Source organism: Rhinolophus ferrumequinum, chromosome 2 (genome assembly GCF_004115265.2).
Source record: "Rhinolophus ferrumequinum isolate MPI-CBG mRhiFer1 chromosome 2, mRhiFer1_v1.p, whole genome shotgun sequence".
Classification (NCBI taxonomy): domain Eukaryota; kingdom Metazoa; phylum Chordata; class Mammalia; order Chiroptera; family Rhinolophidae; genus Rhinolophus; species Rhinolophus ferrumequinum.
Genome location: NC_046285.1, coordinates 99,492,401 through 99,508,448, shown reverse-complemented (window position 1 = coordinate 99,508,448; position 16,048 = coordinate 99,492,401). Strand labels below are relative to the sequence as shown.

Here is a 16,048-nt window from a genome sequence, read left to right as displayed (position 1 = left end):
ACCTTTTCGGTCTGTTTTAAAATCAACTAGGATAGGTTCCTTATTTCCTTCTTTGTTTTTTCCTAATCCTTCTCCTTCTCTCCAGCCCATTTTTCTCATCAAAACGGCTCCCATTCCTCCAGTTACTGGGGCTGCTCTTAAGAACTGATCCTATCCAAAGAAAAAAAAGGTAAAATGTCCCCATTTTACAGTTAGAATTTGACTGCAAATCAGTATCACTTTAAAAAAAGAAATCTCATTTTACTTCTAGATCTGTTATAGCAATTAAATTTAAACGCTTCTTATATACATACTATAATGTGTATATTCTAATTGTTTTTCACATTAACATAATATTTTCAAAGTCAAATAAGGCAAATAAATAGCAGTTTTAAAACAGTGGCCCTCATGCCCCCCTCCAAAAAAAAAAATTAGAACACTCCTGTTTTCGTCCACTATTTAGGTTCACTGGTATCTCTTCTTAGCTTGCAAAATAAAAAGAAGGCAATGTTAAAACAGTCAATAATATTAATTGTCCCAGGTGTACCTAGTTAATGAATAAAGCCCAGAAATCATTTAGAAATAGTATGGACAATGAAAAAGCATACTGTTATAACATCCAAAGTTTTCCTCCCCATTCTACCATGAAGCAAGTATAAATATTTTACTTAGAAAATCCCTATGAAGCCAAAAGATAGCTCTTAAAATAAATTTACACAGTTAAGAAAATGGAAGACAATCACAGAAAATACCCTGTAATTATACCAAACTGAATTTGAATTCTTTTAAAACCTAGCTGATGTTAAAAGACTTAAAAAACTCCTTAAACGTTTACATACCTAGGCCTCGGTAGCAGCAGTGTTGTGAATAGTAGGGCTGGCACTGACCGGGGCAAGAAGACAGCTACAAGGATTTGGCCCTGAAACAAGTTTCCATACAGAGGGGTGAAAGTTCACAGGTTATTCTGTGAACAGTCATCTCTCTTGTATCCAACCCACTGAACCATAATTTCCATCAAAGCAGCAAAGCACTTAATGTCGTAAGATGCACAGCTGTATACATTAGCATGGTCAACAGTCAATTATTTCCACACAAAGAAATAATGTGATGCCTTTTTTTAAAGGGCATCCGTGTACATGTAACAAATTACTGAATTCTACTGTTGATCTTTCTGGCCATTTTTTAAAAAATTTATGACATAAATCTCCAAATGATTATTTCCCCTTGTTACTAAATTTTAGATTTACATTCTCTAGGAAATATATAGCAGAGGTCATTACTTATCAACAAAGGGGGTAAAAAAATTTTGGTAAATCTAGAAATAGTATATACACTAGTCATTTTCCTGTATTGGTAAGTTAATACTAAATTTTTTAAATCTTGTTTTCACACAGTAAAACCGTGTAATATTATTTTCCCCCAGCGTTTTAACTATATGCTAGGGAGAAAACATGCCAATGATTTGTGTGACTAGACATTAAGTTCAAGAAGGTGCTCTGATGGAAGGAGGCAGCTGTGGAGGTAAAAACATACCCCTGGTTCAGTTCCTTATTTGGTGCAGGCCATGCAGTGTTGATGTATAAAGAGAAAAGTTAGCTGATGCTTGGGTATTAACTGCCTTGTTGCTACACACCTAGAATGACTTTTACTTACTTCCAGGTTCATCCGCCCCTCTTTTCCAGGAAACACTCCTAAAAAAAAGGGCAACTGTGCAGAGTGTAATACAAATCCCCAAAAAACCCAGGTTTCCAATTTTGTTTCCATTCTCTAATATCTTCATCTGTTTCTTTACCCCAGTGTGTGTAAAGTTCACCAAAAAGATGATTAATCTGAGACTACAATAATAAATCATATTCATCAGGTCATCTCCAAATCATTCCATTCCAAAATATAACGGTTCTTTTCAATCAATAACCATTTAAAAATTTTTTAGTGACAAAAAATAATAAAACTCTCCTTTTTCATCTAAGAATATACTGCAACAAACTTAAAGAATAAGGAGAATGTTGGCATTTCATGTGGTTTTTAACATATACAGAGGGCGTTGGGCTACAGCAAGGCAAGAAAAAGCCAAATGATCATTTGAAAAAGTTTTCTAAACATAAGTAGATAGTTTTGTGATATTTGACAGTAAAGATAAATGTTGTTTTCTTAATAACTTTTCCACATGTCCTAGCTCATTGTATAAAACATTCTTTCCTTAATAATGGTATTATTAGTAGCAAATATTCTTCAGTATCATACAGATTAAGTTTTCCTAAAAGCATAGCTTTCTTCAGTAATTATTTTAAAATTTGGTCAGATGAACATATCTATCTCATGATAATTTATCAAAATGATTTACATTATTTACATTTAAAATGATGTATGTTATTTATTTAAAAATCTGTAAGCTATAAGACTGGAAATAATAATTTAAGGGAAAAAGTTTACAGGGAACCAACTGAATCTGTAAAAGATTCACTTTTTAAAACTTAACATGAATTTTAGAAGTCTATTTAGAAGCATTATGGATCAGTACCAAAATTTTGCAATGGAATCACATTGAAAAGTTTCTTAGTAATGTACACGACTATTATGTGCCTAAACACCCATATAAGCTTCAAGTCTAAGTTCCTGAAATACTGAGTACTCAGCTTCAAGATTTAATATACATATTAAATATATAAGAATATATAGAATTTATATACAAATGCTTTAATAGTATTAAAGAATTAAAACTTAAATGTACATTTATAATTCTCAATGAGATGAAAGCAGTTTTTCAAATACTATTCAAATCACTTTCATCCTTGAAATATTGTAATATAATTAGTCCAGAATTAATTCAAACTTAAAAATATTTCGCTGGATTCTCATCTTTTTCCCCAACACCAACCCCTACGTAAATTATGTAAGTTACAATTTTTTTAATGAATCTGTGTACTCACTATACACATATTGGAGTGCAATTATTTCCCCCCAAAAATGGCAGGCAAAGTGAGAATATATAATGTTTTATATTAACCTGTTAATAAGAGGATCACCAGAGATAATGCTATCAAAAAGTGAAATAAATGTTATGAGATTAAAAGGTCCAAAGCAACCAAAATCTCATTTTTCAGAAATTCAGCCCATCCACTGGCACTCATGGCAATTCTCTACAGGTACCCATCACATTACCACCCTGAAAGGCATGAATGAGAACTTGTCTTCACATGACACTTGAAGACTGAAATTCCAAGTAATTACTTGCCCATGATCACAAAAGGAGTCAGGAGTACGGCAGATAAAGAAACCTTCCCAATCCATTAGACCACGGAGCCTCCCAGTTTCAGCACTGCTATGCTGCCAGTACTCCTGAAACAAATTTCCAATCACCCATCCAACCAGGCCACATCCCTTCACCAGAATGCATTTCTTCAGGAAGCCCTTCTTAACCACCTAAGACTCCCCCAACAATGAGGCAGCCGTAGGTGGAGTTCATAGGTCTCATTGCAGGAATCTGAAACCAGGAGCACCTATATCTTCGCAGCACGAGGCGTCCATCCTCTCCCTTGAATTTAGGTCTCATATATCCTGTTTTTTCGTGAGATCAGTGGTTCTCAAATTGAGCCTGTGGATCACCAAAGGCCACCAGGGCCTAAATGGTGGTCCACAGATAGTATTCTCCATCCCCATCCCACCCTCTTCACCCTTTCAACACTGCGCACCCCACGCTCCAGCCATCCTCCCCCAGCCATCCAGTCCCATGGCAAAATCACCGCATGCAGTGCTAATACTGGGGCCTCCCGACCACTTGCTGTAACCAACAGCTGCCAACCACAAGGACCTGGGCCTGAAGATCACAAGAAGGGTGAGGAACAGGGACCAAGGAAGCTTACAGGAGGGCGCAGGCACTAAGGAAGGGGAAAGAAGGGCAGAGGAACAGCAGTGGAAAATTAGGATGGTAGAGGGCTCTTGGGGGCAGTGATCCACCAAAACTAAACCTGAAACAAAGTATCCCATGATGAGAAAAAATTTGAGAACCACTGCTTTGAAATCATGAGATTAGTAGTCAAACAGGAACTGTGGAATATTCTGAACAATACCTGAGATACACTGTTAGCATTTCAAAACACAGTTTAAAAAAACCACCCCCCAAAAGATCAGTAGCAGCAGTAATAAAAATAACCTCAGGATATAAACTGAGTGGCTCCTGAGCCATATTTATACATTGGCAATAGTCTCACGAATCCGGGTCCATCTTCAGTGTCCATCCTAGAGTATATACACATAGCAAATTTACTCATCAACTTGGGTTAGAGTCAGTGGCTTCTTTGTGCATTTTTAATAAAATACTTTCTAAAAAATTTTAACTTTCAGCTTGAACACTTTTCTATGTGCATTATGTTGTGTACCTTTTTAATCCAGGCTTGGGCACCAGTATTGGCCAACTGTTCTTGTGTCAGAACCTGTACACCTGTACTTCCTGTGAACTGGCCAGGAATAGAGTTCAGCTGAGCCCAGGCATCAATCTGAAGACAAGAAGATGCATCAATTAACTAAGTAAAATTACTTATCTAGTTAAAATGCCCTTGGTATATTAACAATTTAATTCACTAAAAATGGTTTATTTAGTTCCTGAAAAGGCTAAAAAAAAAAAAAAAAGACTTAAATATCCACTTTTTAAGACCACATAGTAAATTTATACATATTTAACACTGTTTTCCTAAACATTCCAAGTAAGTTTGATAACATTCAGTGAGTCCCATTATTAACGTGATTTGAGCTGTATCTCTTCTAACAACTAAAAAGCATAGCTATCATACTCATTCTTCAAAATATCACACACACAAAGAGCTCATATGGTGAAGGATACCTGCCCTCCTGCTTATGTATCTCATATAAATGCATTCTAACGTCATGACAGCCACTTTTTAATTACTTCCTTTGAAGTATTATAAATGCAAGATACATGCTTAACTAGTAATACAAAAAATTGTTCATTCAAATATACTGGGGGGTGCCAAAAAAAACATATACATATTTTAAGAAAAGAAAAAACTATTGAACTAGTAATACAGTGGTATATCGATTTTCGAATGTCTCCGTTGAAGAATGTTTCGGTTTACGAATGCCATAAATTTTATGCATCTATGGTATTAGATAGTAAAATTCATGCTAAATTTGCAGTTTTAGGGGTTGATTTTAAAGGTCTGGAACACATTTTGCATTACTTTCTATGGGGAACCACATCACGGTTTTCTAACGTTTCAGAACTCGAATGGTCTTCTGGAATGGATTATGTTCGAAAACCGAGGTACCACTGTACTCAGTATACACCGATAACAAAAGATGAACACAAGTCATATGTACACACTTTTTTAGCACCCTCTATAAAATCGCTTTCTTTAAAAATTGTGCACTACATTAATCACCAACGTTTATTGTGACAAACAATCAGTTGTCATTCATTCCAAGTATATTTACCGAACACCTGATATTGTCAGACAATGTATTTCCTATCCATCTGAACATGCATGTACTTACTGTTTCTACATGGATAGAAAGGTAGAACAGAAATGGAGAAGCTGCCCATTGTTAAAAGCATAGATTCTGACTCAGACCGACTAGGTTTGAATCCTAGCTCCCCAACTTACTAGGTTTTATGACTCTGGGCATCACTTAACCACTCTTTACCTCAGTCTCCTCAGCTGAAAAACAGGGACTCATACTACTACCTACATTTCACAGGGCTGTTACGGGCAATTAGCTATTTTCATATACAAGATTATAAACTGTGAGGGCAGGAAATTTTTTCTATTTTATTCTCTCAAGAAACATAGTTCCTGTCATATAGTACACAGTAAACATTTACTGAATGAATGACCAGACCCCAAATTGTTCATTTAAAATAAGCTAGCTAATTAACAAATGATTTATTTCCTTGGATTTTCAAGGTAAGGACCTACATTTCAACAGCATGCCACACATTTTGCTTATGTCACAACAATCTAGTTAATGAAATTCTCACCTAAGACATTAAAATTGCTACATACCCGTTCCTGAGCTCGATTTAACATGCTCATGGCTTCAAGGTCAAATGCATTTTCACTGAGTCTTTTCTGAGCAAGTGCCCGCTCACTCATTGCTGTCGAGATGTCCACAGGCTAAGAAAGAAAACATAGATAATTATCTCAAATTACGACAGACCCCCTAAATTCTGAAAAGTGCTCAGATCTTTAGTTTCTACATGTGAAAAACAAAATAGTCTTATATGTATTAATAATCATGTAAAGTAGATAGAAGACTCAAACAGGGAAAGTAACCTTGGAAAGTAGACGAAGATTGTTTAAGGTAAGTTACAAAGTATTAGACAGAGGCAGCGGTTGAACTCAATCCAAAAACTGACTGATGCCGTATTTCCTGTATCAAAATACAATCAGAGAAAGTTCCATGAAGAACTTAAAATTCTCTCTAGCTTTCACTAAGAATTTTTAAAACTATTTTTAAACTATTAATTTTATACTCATTAGCAGTTTTTATTTTACCCTACTCATCAGCATAACCTTCAGAAGCAATATAGTTCTTGAATAGCAAGCAGAAAACCACTATCGTGTCAATGGTTTCTACTCATCTGCAGACCTTTTAACCTTCTTGCAGTTTTTCATATACTTTGGGTCTTAAGAACTTAATTTCTTCGAAGGATATAGTCACTATGTAAATGAATCTTTTGTTTTCAGTTTATATACATTTATGACCAAAGTTAAAATATTTCTGTGGGATTAAAACACTTAAGGTTATGTTTGAAACGTCTTAGGTTCTCCTTATCAAAGCTCATATTCTACCTATAAAAACCTTATGCTAAGCAGAGATGACTTTATGATTTAACTTTTAAAAATGTGTCATGATGTCCAGGAAAATTCTTAAAGGTAACCTTTAGAACAAATCCCCACTTTGTCAGATTTGTGGAAGGCTCAATCACAGAAGGAAAAAACTCACCAAGTTGAGTATCTGATGTTTTTTATTCTAACATTAAGAGCTCAAGTTGATCTATACCAACTCACTAATTTTTAATACTTGTTTTCCTGCGATACGACATAACCCATTAATACATATTTTTTAGTTATTTCACCCAAGAGAATTCATTTTTGGAAAACGCTCATCTGACATGGGAAGGTTTCCCTATATTCATATACAAAGAATGATTAATAAGTACTGCTTGGGTATGACAAATATAAGGCAGTCAGTAAAATGAGTTAACAGCTAAGGATTTATTTAAAAAACTAAGTAAAGGCTACCTGTAATTTGACTATGTGCTGCATATAAAATACTTCTTTTCAAAACAAGACCTATATAGTAGAGAAGGGTATATATATGACTGAATAATTCTGTCATGCATAAGGATTACTACTTCCTTTCCCTAACTTCAGAAGCCCTTTATCATTCATCACTCCATCATTCCTAGTTATCTTGCTAAATCACCTAATATTCCTTTAGCAAAATTAATTTTTTTCTTACAAAGGACAGATTCTTATATCTTCTTAAAATGAAAGCAAAATTAAACTGAATTCATTCTGTAATTGTTTATTAGACTATTTACAGATTTCATGAGTGAAAGATCTTAATGTCTTAGTCAACTTAGTAAATTATCCAAACTAATTAGAATATTTCCGGGGCCTGTAAGAAATCACCTAAGCAAAGTCAGACTGAAACACACTAAATGCTAAAATCTTAGTATGTTCGCCTTTCACTTCTATTGTAATTCTGACCGCTGGGACTCCCTGGTCAGAATTTATGTTCCTTTAGCCTACCTTAGATGTTTCCTGAAACTCTCAGGATTATTGATGTAATTTTTAAAGGCCCACCAAATACATCTCAAATACTGTTCATTAACCTTGCCAGAATTATTTTGGGTTCCACAGCAGTCTATAAATCTAAGTGTTATGGTGTTTAGGTATAAGTAATAGATTTTTATTCTCAAGTCTAAACTCGAGGAAATATCGGTGGAAAATGGTAAATACCGGTGGAAAATGTCTCTACCAACCATTCCCAAGCCCTGATCCCTAATGTCCAAATATAAATTAGCCATAAAAAGGTAGTTAAGATGGCTCTGAAAATTCCTTTTCCAAAATAAAATTAATTCTTCCCAACTGTAAAGCAAATAAATATACCTATCTGTAAATTCATCCTTCTGAAGATATTTTATATCTTCATACTTTTTTCTCTTTAAGCCTTTATTGTAGAAGCAGGTAACCTAATGCTTCATCATTTTATCCCCACAATGACACTTCTTTCAAATCTCAGTAATACTTTGTTCAAGTCACATCTCTGAAAGTAATTTGAATATAGCAACCTTCATGCTTAGTATAAATTTACTTTAGATAAAATTACTAGTTTTTTCCTAACGTAATACAACCTCATTTATTCAACAGGCTTACCAAGTGAGCTGCAAGTTCATGTCAAAATTTTATTACCAAATAATAATTGGACTAATTTCACATTTATTCCTTTTTATTATGAAGAAATATGCTCAAGATAGCATGAATCAGGATTATCTTAAGGATCCTCAAGAGTTTGCATCTAAAAGCATTTCCAGGATGTCAAGGTAACTCAGGATATACAATGCATAAAAAGCCAACTATAACCCCCAAAGCATTAATATGCAAGTACTAGGCCAAATGTATGTTTCAGTATTAAACACTCAAAATATCACTGCTACCCTTTATAACAGCATCGGTTCAATAGAATATTCTACAGCTAGCTAATGAGCACTTGAAATGTGGCTAGTACAATTAAGGAACTGATGTTTCAGTGGCTATTGGCTAGTATATTGGACTTCGTATCCTATATTATATAATGGAGCTTTAGAGCCTTAAACATCTTTTAATGTTGCTCAGAAACAGGAATGTGTGAAAGGTACCAAAATGATGCTAAAAAATCCCTTCTAAAAATTAGAGAAACAAAATCTTAAATCCCTATTATCAAGTTGTCATCAACAAGCCTTGTTTCCACTGATACACTAGACTTTCTACCTATGTATAAAGTACAAGTACGTAAAGTATAACTATGATTGTGTAATAATACTCCAGATATTACAATTTGGGGAAATGCTTAAATTTCTTTTTCCCTAGGACTTGTTCTACAGGGTGAAATCTACATAAAAGAGTGTCGGAACTGAATACTTCTCACTTTAATAAAAACCTGTCCAAGTTATTTATCTTTCTACTTCATCAACACAGATTACTTTTTCTTCTATAACCTAAAAAGGTGTCAGGAATAATAAAATACATAATGTAAATAATACCATGTAACATGCATTACAGGGCCTAAGCTGTAATTGTATACCTTCTGTATCTTCCTCATTTCAAAAAAAGTCCTTCTAAGTCAATTTACCCCCCCGTTTTGTTAAACCAACTATTTACATAGAAAGAAGTAACTTCAGTAATTCTTAAAAAGACAATGAAAGGCTACAAAAGAGCTAGAGAGAATTATAAGGAAGTTAATCAGATAATTAAAATAGCTCCTAACATGAAAATTATTTTCTACACAGGTAACTGCAGGTATCTTGAATTAAGATAGTATAAAAGAATGATTTTAATTATAATGGAAGTAAAGAAAAAGCATCTGACCTATATATAAAACATTATTTTAAAATATTTAAAAAAAATTAATGAACTACAAAGGCTCATATAGAAATGAAAATGACTGCTTCAAAAACAAAAGCCACACTAAATACAGAATGCCTGAGTTGTTAATGGGTTTGCTTCATTTTAAAAGGTGAATTATGAGTCTTTTTATAGTATATAAAATAATCGAGTGCAACTGGTAACTTATACACTTAATCAAAATGAAATATAACAGAAAAATAAATAGATAACCCATTAAGTGGTTTAAGGAAATTCAGTGTTAATCACCTAGGAGAACCTAAGGAGAGAATGAATAACAAGGCTGTTACGTTCTAGCACTGCTAGGAACTGTGTGTTTAACTTCCAATTGAAATTTTCATCTTGACCCAAGAATTTAGCTTTCCTAAACTTTATGAATTTAAACTTCTAAGCTTTAAGAGATTTTTAGCTCCATTGGGATGTGAAAATATTCTTCAGTAATAAAAACGAAGCACAGAGCCTGAGACAAAAATTATCTTCACATGTAAGCAATCACTAGACCCTCGTGGAGAGCTACTTCTGGACCTCTAAAACATTTATGATGGATAATAAACCCAAGGAAGTTTTATGTCAAAGATTACATTTAAATCGCCTACCCAATAAGCCTTTACTAACATTTATTACCAAGAATTAATGGCCCCAAGGACATTTTTTTAAATATTAGTTTTCCAACATTTATTTCATTGCTTGTAAATCAAATTTACACAAATAGAGTCAAAATTCTATGGCCACTCCTTACTGAGAATGATGCTGGCTTACTACTTCTTATGCTATGGCCGTGGGGTACACAATCTGACGAGTTGATATTCCATAAGATGGATTTATGTTGATCCATCCACTCATACTTAACATCAAAGAGCACTCACATGCAAGACAATTGGTGGGATCAAGTCTGTGACCTTTGCCTAAATGTTTTATGCTCAACACTAAAGAACCACAAAATCCACTTGTATTTATTAAAATGAAAAAGGTAAAAAAAAATTTAAAATACTAGTCAGTTAAAATATTGGCTTTAAAAGAACTGTTAAAGAACTTTCCTTTACTCTATAAAGGCTTTATTTCAACCCCTGATGGAAAAAGATCAATGCTTTCATAAAATTTCACCAACAGTATTCCACAAACATTGGTATATAGAACATTATTAATCTTACAAATACAAGATACAGTTAAATAACTGGAACTCAACATTTTACAATGTGAACATTTCCTCCAGGTGTTTAATATTATTGCTACATACAAGTATAGAGACCTGAGGCCAAAACAAAATCCTGTCCCTTTTCCTCCTAAAATTTTGGGATTGTTTTAAAATCAAAGTTAACCTATATGTTTTGGTCTACTCTTCTAAGAAACTAGCTTAGAGTTCTGACGTCAAATAGTTGTATATATCCTCCCATAGGAGGAATCTGCTTCATTTATTCAGCCCTTGGAACAGAACTTTTTTTCCTCCTGCTTTAATAAAACACTCCCTTTACTTATTATAAAATTTGAATACCCACCTTTTCCCCCTGGGATTTCTTTGGAATAACTCTTCCCAACTTTTAATTAAAATTTGTCAACCACTTTTGATGACAAACAAGGCTAAGGCAGCCCCCGGTCAGTGTTAGGACTAAAATTGGCCGAACAGTGAATTTCAAATAAATATACATACATATAAATTCTCAGTCAAAAAATAGTCATCAGGATTCACTAATTACTTTCCCCATGTTCAACTGAAGTTAAAATAGTTATCTTCTTGGGAAAACCCCTTGGAATTTTGCAGTTTTATAGGGCTTCATTCTGTTGGAAAACTTTTCTCACATAATCTCGCTGGCTTTTTTCCAACTCTTTGTTAAATGCTTACTCTGCAAGAAATGACTAAACACATATGTATCAGAATTTCTAAGTAAGTCTGTTCAGCCCTTATCAATGGTTTATAGTCAGCTACAAGACTTAAGTCAGTTGCAACTATCAGTTATCCTTTCCCTGGTCAATGTGCAGGTAGCCGGATTTTAGGGATTAGCAACTGAGCTCCTCAACTTGTTTCACTAAAACAGTGGACAAACCAGCCACCCTCCCCTCAACCAGCGATGGTGTAACTTGCTTCAATTGTTGAACCCCATGTAAACACAGATCATCACCAGTGACTGTAAGTCGCATTGGCCAGTTATCATGTCCAGCCAGCTTCATTGTATAGAATTTGCTCTTTTAAAATGCCGCAGGTCCAAAAAAAAAAAAAAAAAAAAAAAAAAAAAAAAAACCAGTGAAAATGTCACCTGTGAATAGCTCAGGGGAAAAAAAATACTATCAAAAAATTTCTGATTTGGGTTCTGTTCACTTTCTGGTTTTATAAACAGGATTTGTTTATTTGTAATATTGGGGATGTTTAGTGGAAGATGATGATATGGCCAATAAAGGGAACCCTCAAGGTGAAGAGTACAGGTCTCTCTGACCTACATATCCCAGAAATGCAAGAAAAGGAAGGGGAAGAAGTCCCACATTGTAAGGGCACCAATAATCTAATCCAGTCCTTGGACAAATGTCTGGGCTCTGGAAACCAAGGGCAAGAGGTGATGACTAGTCTATGGTATTTAAAACTCCCACCACCCCCTACTAAAAGTCTCCACCCTCCCAGATCCCCCAAGCGTGATTTTGCACAACAAGTTAAATAAAAGTAAACTGTTTATTAAAAGATACAGCAAAGGTACAGATACAGAGATACATACAAAGATACAGATATATATATATATATTTACATATATATACAGTCTTGCTGTTTTCATGTGCACTGTATTCAGCAGCACATATTTAATCAGGCGGCATTTTACTGGGGTTGTTTTGACACTTGGCGTTATTACTGCGTCATTTTGACAAGATGCAACTATAGCCTCGTGAAAATTTCAAGGTGTTCCACTTCTCCAACTTTTAATAGTAGCAAAGAGGGGAAGGAGAAGGGAAAATGGAGCACACCAAGGCTGAGCATTAGGTTAAACACAAGAATTCAAAAGGGCCAAGGTAGCACAGGGAAGGGAAAATGATTAAAATAAAGGCTATCTGACAAACAACCCAGAGAAATAGTAAGAAACCATTATTTAAGGGCAATGGGCTAAGTATCCAAGATGCTCTCACATCAGCCTACAAAGACCTTTCCATTCCACGTCTTGTGTTGAACCTGTATGCCTCTCTGCTCAATCCCTCCACCCAGTAAATTTGCTACCACCAAAATCTAGAGCTATAGAGCCTTGAAGCAAAACGGGAAGCTAAATAGTTGTACCTCGGGCTACCTTCCCACAAGTGCAAGGAGGGCCCAATGTTGGGTAGGGATGTGACAACACTGTTCTCTGCAATTCGATGCTTTTCACTTTGTGGCTTGGTTCCACAAAGTGAATTGCATCGAGTTACTGTCAAATGAGAAGCTGCGGGTTGTTTCATCTGTCGTTTAACCCGGCCCTGCCGTTTACCCCGGCCCTAAGAAGAGTGAAACAGAATCCAAATCAGATATAAAATAACAATAAAATGGCAGATTCAGGTATAAAAAAAGAAAAATACATAATATTTGTCTTACTTACCTCAGAGGGTAAAGTGCTGCTGAAAACATTATCATCATCTTTGTTTTCTTCACCATTTTTCTCTACAGGAACCCACTCTCCATAAACACTATCCGCTTCTTTTTTTCGGTGTTGAGATCCAGATGACACAGGAAATTCTTTTGTTAATGTTACCTGGCTTTTTGGTGGAGTTGGCTTTGCTGCAGCAATCTAGAAAATAATGTATTTCTTAATTAAAACTCAGTAGATATTCAACAGTCTGAAAATGATTTTGTTCATTATGTCTCACAGTATTTAATTCATATATTAAAAAACTAAATTCCATTTGAGTTTTATTTAAATAGTTCCATAAGTTCTGTTTCATGAAACCATAAATGCTAATACTCACATTCAGATTGAAAAAAATGGGTTTGGGTTCACTGAGTTTAAAGGGATGATGATAAAAAGGAGGTTCTTCTTCCTCTTCATCCGAAACGTGAGGTTTATTCACTATTACATCATCATCTTCTTTACTCTGTGCGATCTGTTTGCATTTCTTAAAAAGTAAAAACAAAACATAGATCTTACACTTTAGATAAAATGTTATTTCTTAAAAGAACCAAACAACATAAAATCAACTTTCAAAACTAAAATAAGATTGATAGATTATAGGTAAATAACTTGACTTAGTTATTATTTAAACACACTAGCTGGTCAGTCAGTCAACAACATTTATTGAGCACCTACTATGTGCAGAGCACTGTACTGGGCACTGTCCAGATAATACAAAAAAAAAAAAAAGACATGGTCCCTGCTCTCAAGGAGCTTACAATCTAGTTCAAGAGACAGAATACATACACATGAAATAATTGAAACGCTTTTACAGAGCAACACAAGTTAACAAGTGCAAACTGATATAATACAAACTGAATACATTAAGTGCTGAAAGAACAAAAGCTTAAGAGAGAATAGAATCAGGCAGAATTTGATAATCAAGGGATATTCCTTGAAGAGTTCTAAACCAGATTTTCATAGTTAAGAACAAGGATTGGCAAGGAAAGGAAAAGAAAATGATCTAGTCAGGAGGTGGTAAAAAGGTGGTAAGAAACTTATGAGAAGGGACAAGAGGGCTGAAGATGAGGCTAAAAACATAGGGACACACTAAGTGTTCACAGGTTTTGGGTAAGGAGTTGGGATCTGATAAGCAACAGAAAGAAGCCTTTACTAGGTCCTTTATTTTTAAAAAAAAGTTGCAATTCATATCGTAATAAATCTAAGTGATGAAACAGACTAAGAAACTATGTGATCCCCAAAGGTATGGCAAAATAAAAGATCTGAAACATTTACGATTGGGTTAGATAATAATGTCTCTCCATAAATGTCTTTATAGGTTGAGTCTCTAAAGGAATAGAACTCAAGAATGGAAAATAAGGCATGATGGAGAGGTTGCAACTGATGAGGTCTGACACATAAAGCAAAGTCAATTCCTTCCTGAGAAGCAAAGGAACAGACTCCATTACCTGGCTTTATAAAAAGGTCAGAATAAATTTGAGTGAACTTGTCTCTATACATAAAGTAGTAGAATTTGTCACATCCATTATTAAGTGAAAATATTACAATAGGATAAAAAGCTCATTTAGCCAAAAACACAGAGTATACTAAGCTTGTAACCAAGGGAAACAGAGTATATTGACAGTGGCAGGCTGGCATAAGGCTAGCCGATAGCAAGTTTCAATATGTGAAAATGGTTTATTTCTGGATCCTAGCAGCAATATTTCAGCATTCCCCCCACCCCGAAAAAAAGACAAACAAAATAACGTTAATAAAACAAAGCCCCAAAAAAGCCTCAATTGAAAAGATCAAATTCTTAAAAACAAAAATAAGTGTTTAAAATATATGTTACTGCCAAAACCCGAACCGCAAGGAAGAACTGATAATGGCTGGCCATTATCATCAATGGCTGGTACCAAACAGCCAAAACCCGAAATGTTGATGCGAAAGAAGTTCCTTTCAGGCAATGGCCAGCTATTCTCATTAATTTCCAAGCTCCGGTGGCAAAAGATCATTTCTGAAGATTGTCTGTGTCTTTGCGTATATGCAGTACACTCGTGGCGATCAGTGAACACGTCGTGAATGGAAACGAAACTGTAGGCGAGCTTCTGCGTGTTGCTCACTCAACACCTCCTCCATTCAAACGAACCGTCCCACTCCTCAGTCAGTTTGGCTTCTAAAACTGGAAAGCAAAAGTAATGGGAAGTAACTTTTAGCTAGCGGAGCTTAGCCATCCCGGATAATGGCCTGCTAAACAGAGCTTCTGCCGCTGCCACATCTGTATTTCGGGTTTTGGCCACTCGGTGCCAGCCATTATCAGTTCAGCCCACAATTCGGGTTTTGGCACGCTCCAGAGTCAACTTCACTGGAATAATCCATTTAAGAATGAAAACAAATTCTGTCTAGCTTACCTCAGTTAGTTCTTCTATAGTAGCTCCTCCTGACTTTTTAGCAACTTTCTCTTCTATTGTAGGTGGAGGTGCGGGCTTTAGGTTTGGCGGTAAAGGAACACCAGCCTTAGCACACATGGCAGCTGCATTAGCTTTGGCTATTTCAAGTAATTGAGCCTTATCTGTAAGAGGAGAAATATAAGCAGTTTTTCTAAAAGACTATACATTTTGTATTATCAAAAGTTTTATATACTAACAAAACTGAAAACATCAATTTTCTGCCCTAACTTACAGCTGTGATCAAATCACTCTTTGGCTCAGGTTTTAAGCGAATGCCCATTTAAAGAATTAAGTCCACTTTTAGCCTCCCATTCAAATACCACAGAAGATAGCTAAATTATACGCCTATAATGATCACCTTGACATACTCTAAGACACACACCTGCCAAAGCCTATTTTATTTTCCAAAATTATCATGCCCCTAAACTACTTTCTT

General features: G+C 35.0%; 1 protein-coding gene across 6 annotated transcripts in view; it reads right to left on the bottom strand.

The window, feature by feature from the left end:
• SON (SON DNA and RNA binding protein) overlaps positions 1 to 16,048 on the bottom strand; it is a 32,444-nt gene that overhangs the window by 3,807 nt on the left and 12,589 nt on the right. For 2 of the 6 annotated variants that reach the window (XM_033127174.1, XM_033127164.1), the window contains exons 4-9: positions 15,574 to 15,734; positions 13,521 to 13,667; positions 13,154 to 13,342; positions 6,000 to 6,110; positions 4,359 to 4,475; positions 3 to 150 (exon numbers count right to left, since the gene is read on the bottom strand). In XM_033127174.1, coding sequence (XP_032983065.1) covers positions 3 to 150; positions 4,359 to 4,475; positions 6,000 to 6,110; positions 13,154 to 13,342; positions 13,521 to 13,667; positions 15,574 to 15,734 — 873 coding nt within the window. Of the gene's footprint in view, positions 1 to 2; positions 151 to 818; positions 899 to 2,782; positions 4,219 to 4,358; positions 4,476 to 5,999; positions 6,111 to 12,248; positions 13,053 to 13,153; positions 13,343 to 13,520; positions 13,668 to 13,828; positions 15,345 to 15,573; positions 15,735 to 16,048 lie in introns of those variants that run through there. The other 4 variants (XR_004425077.1, XM_033127193.1, XM_033127185.1 and 1 more) reach the window with 4 other exon arrangements.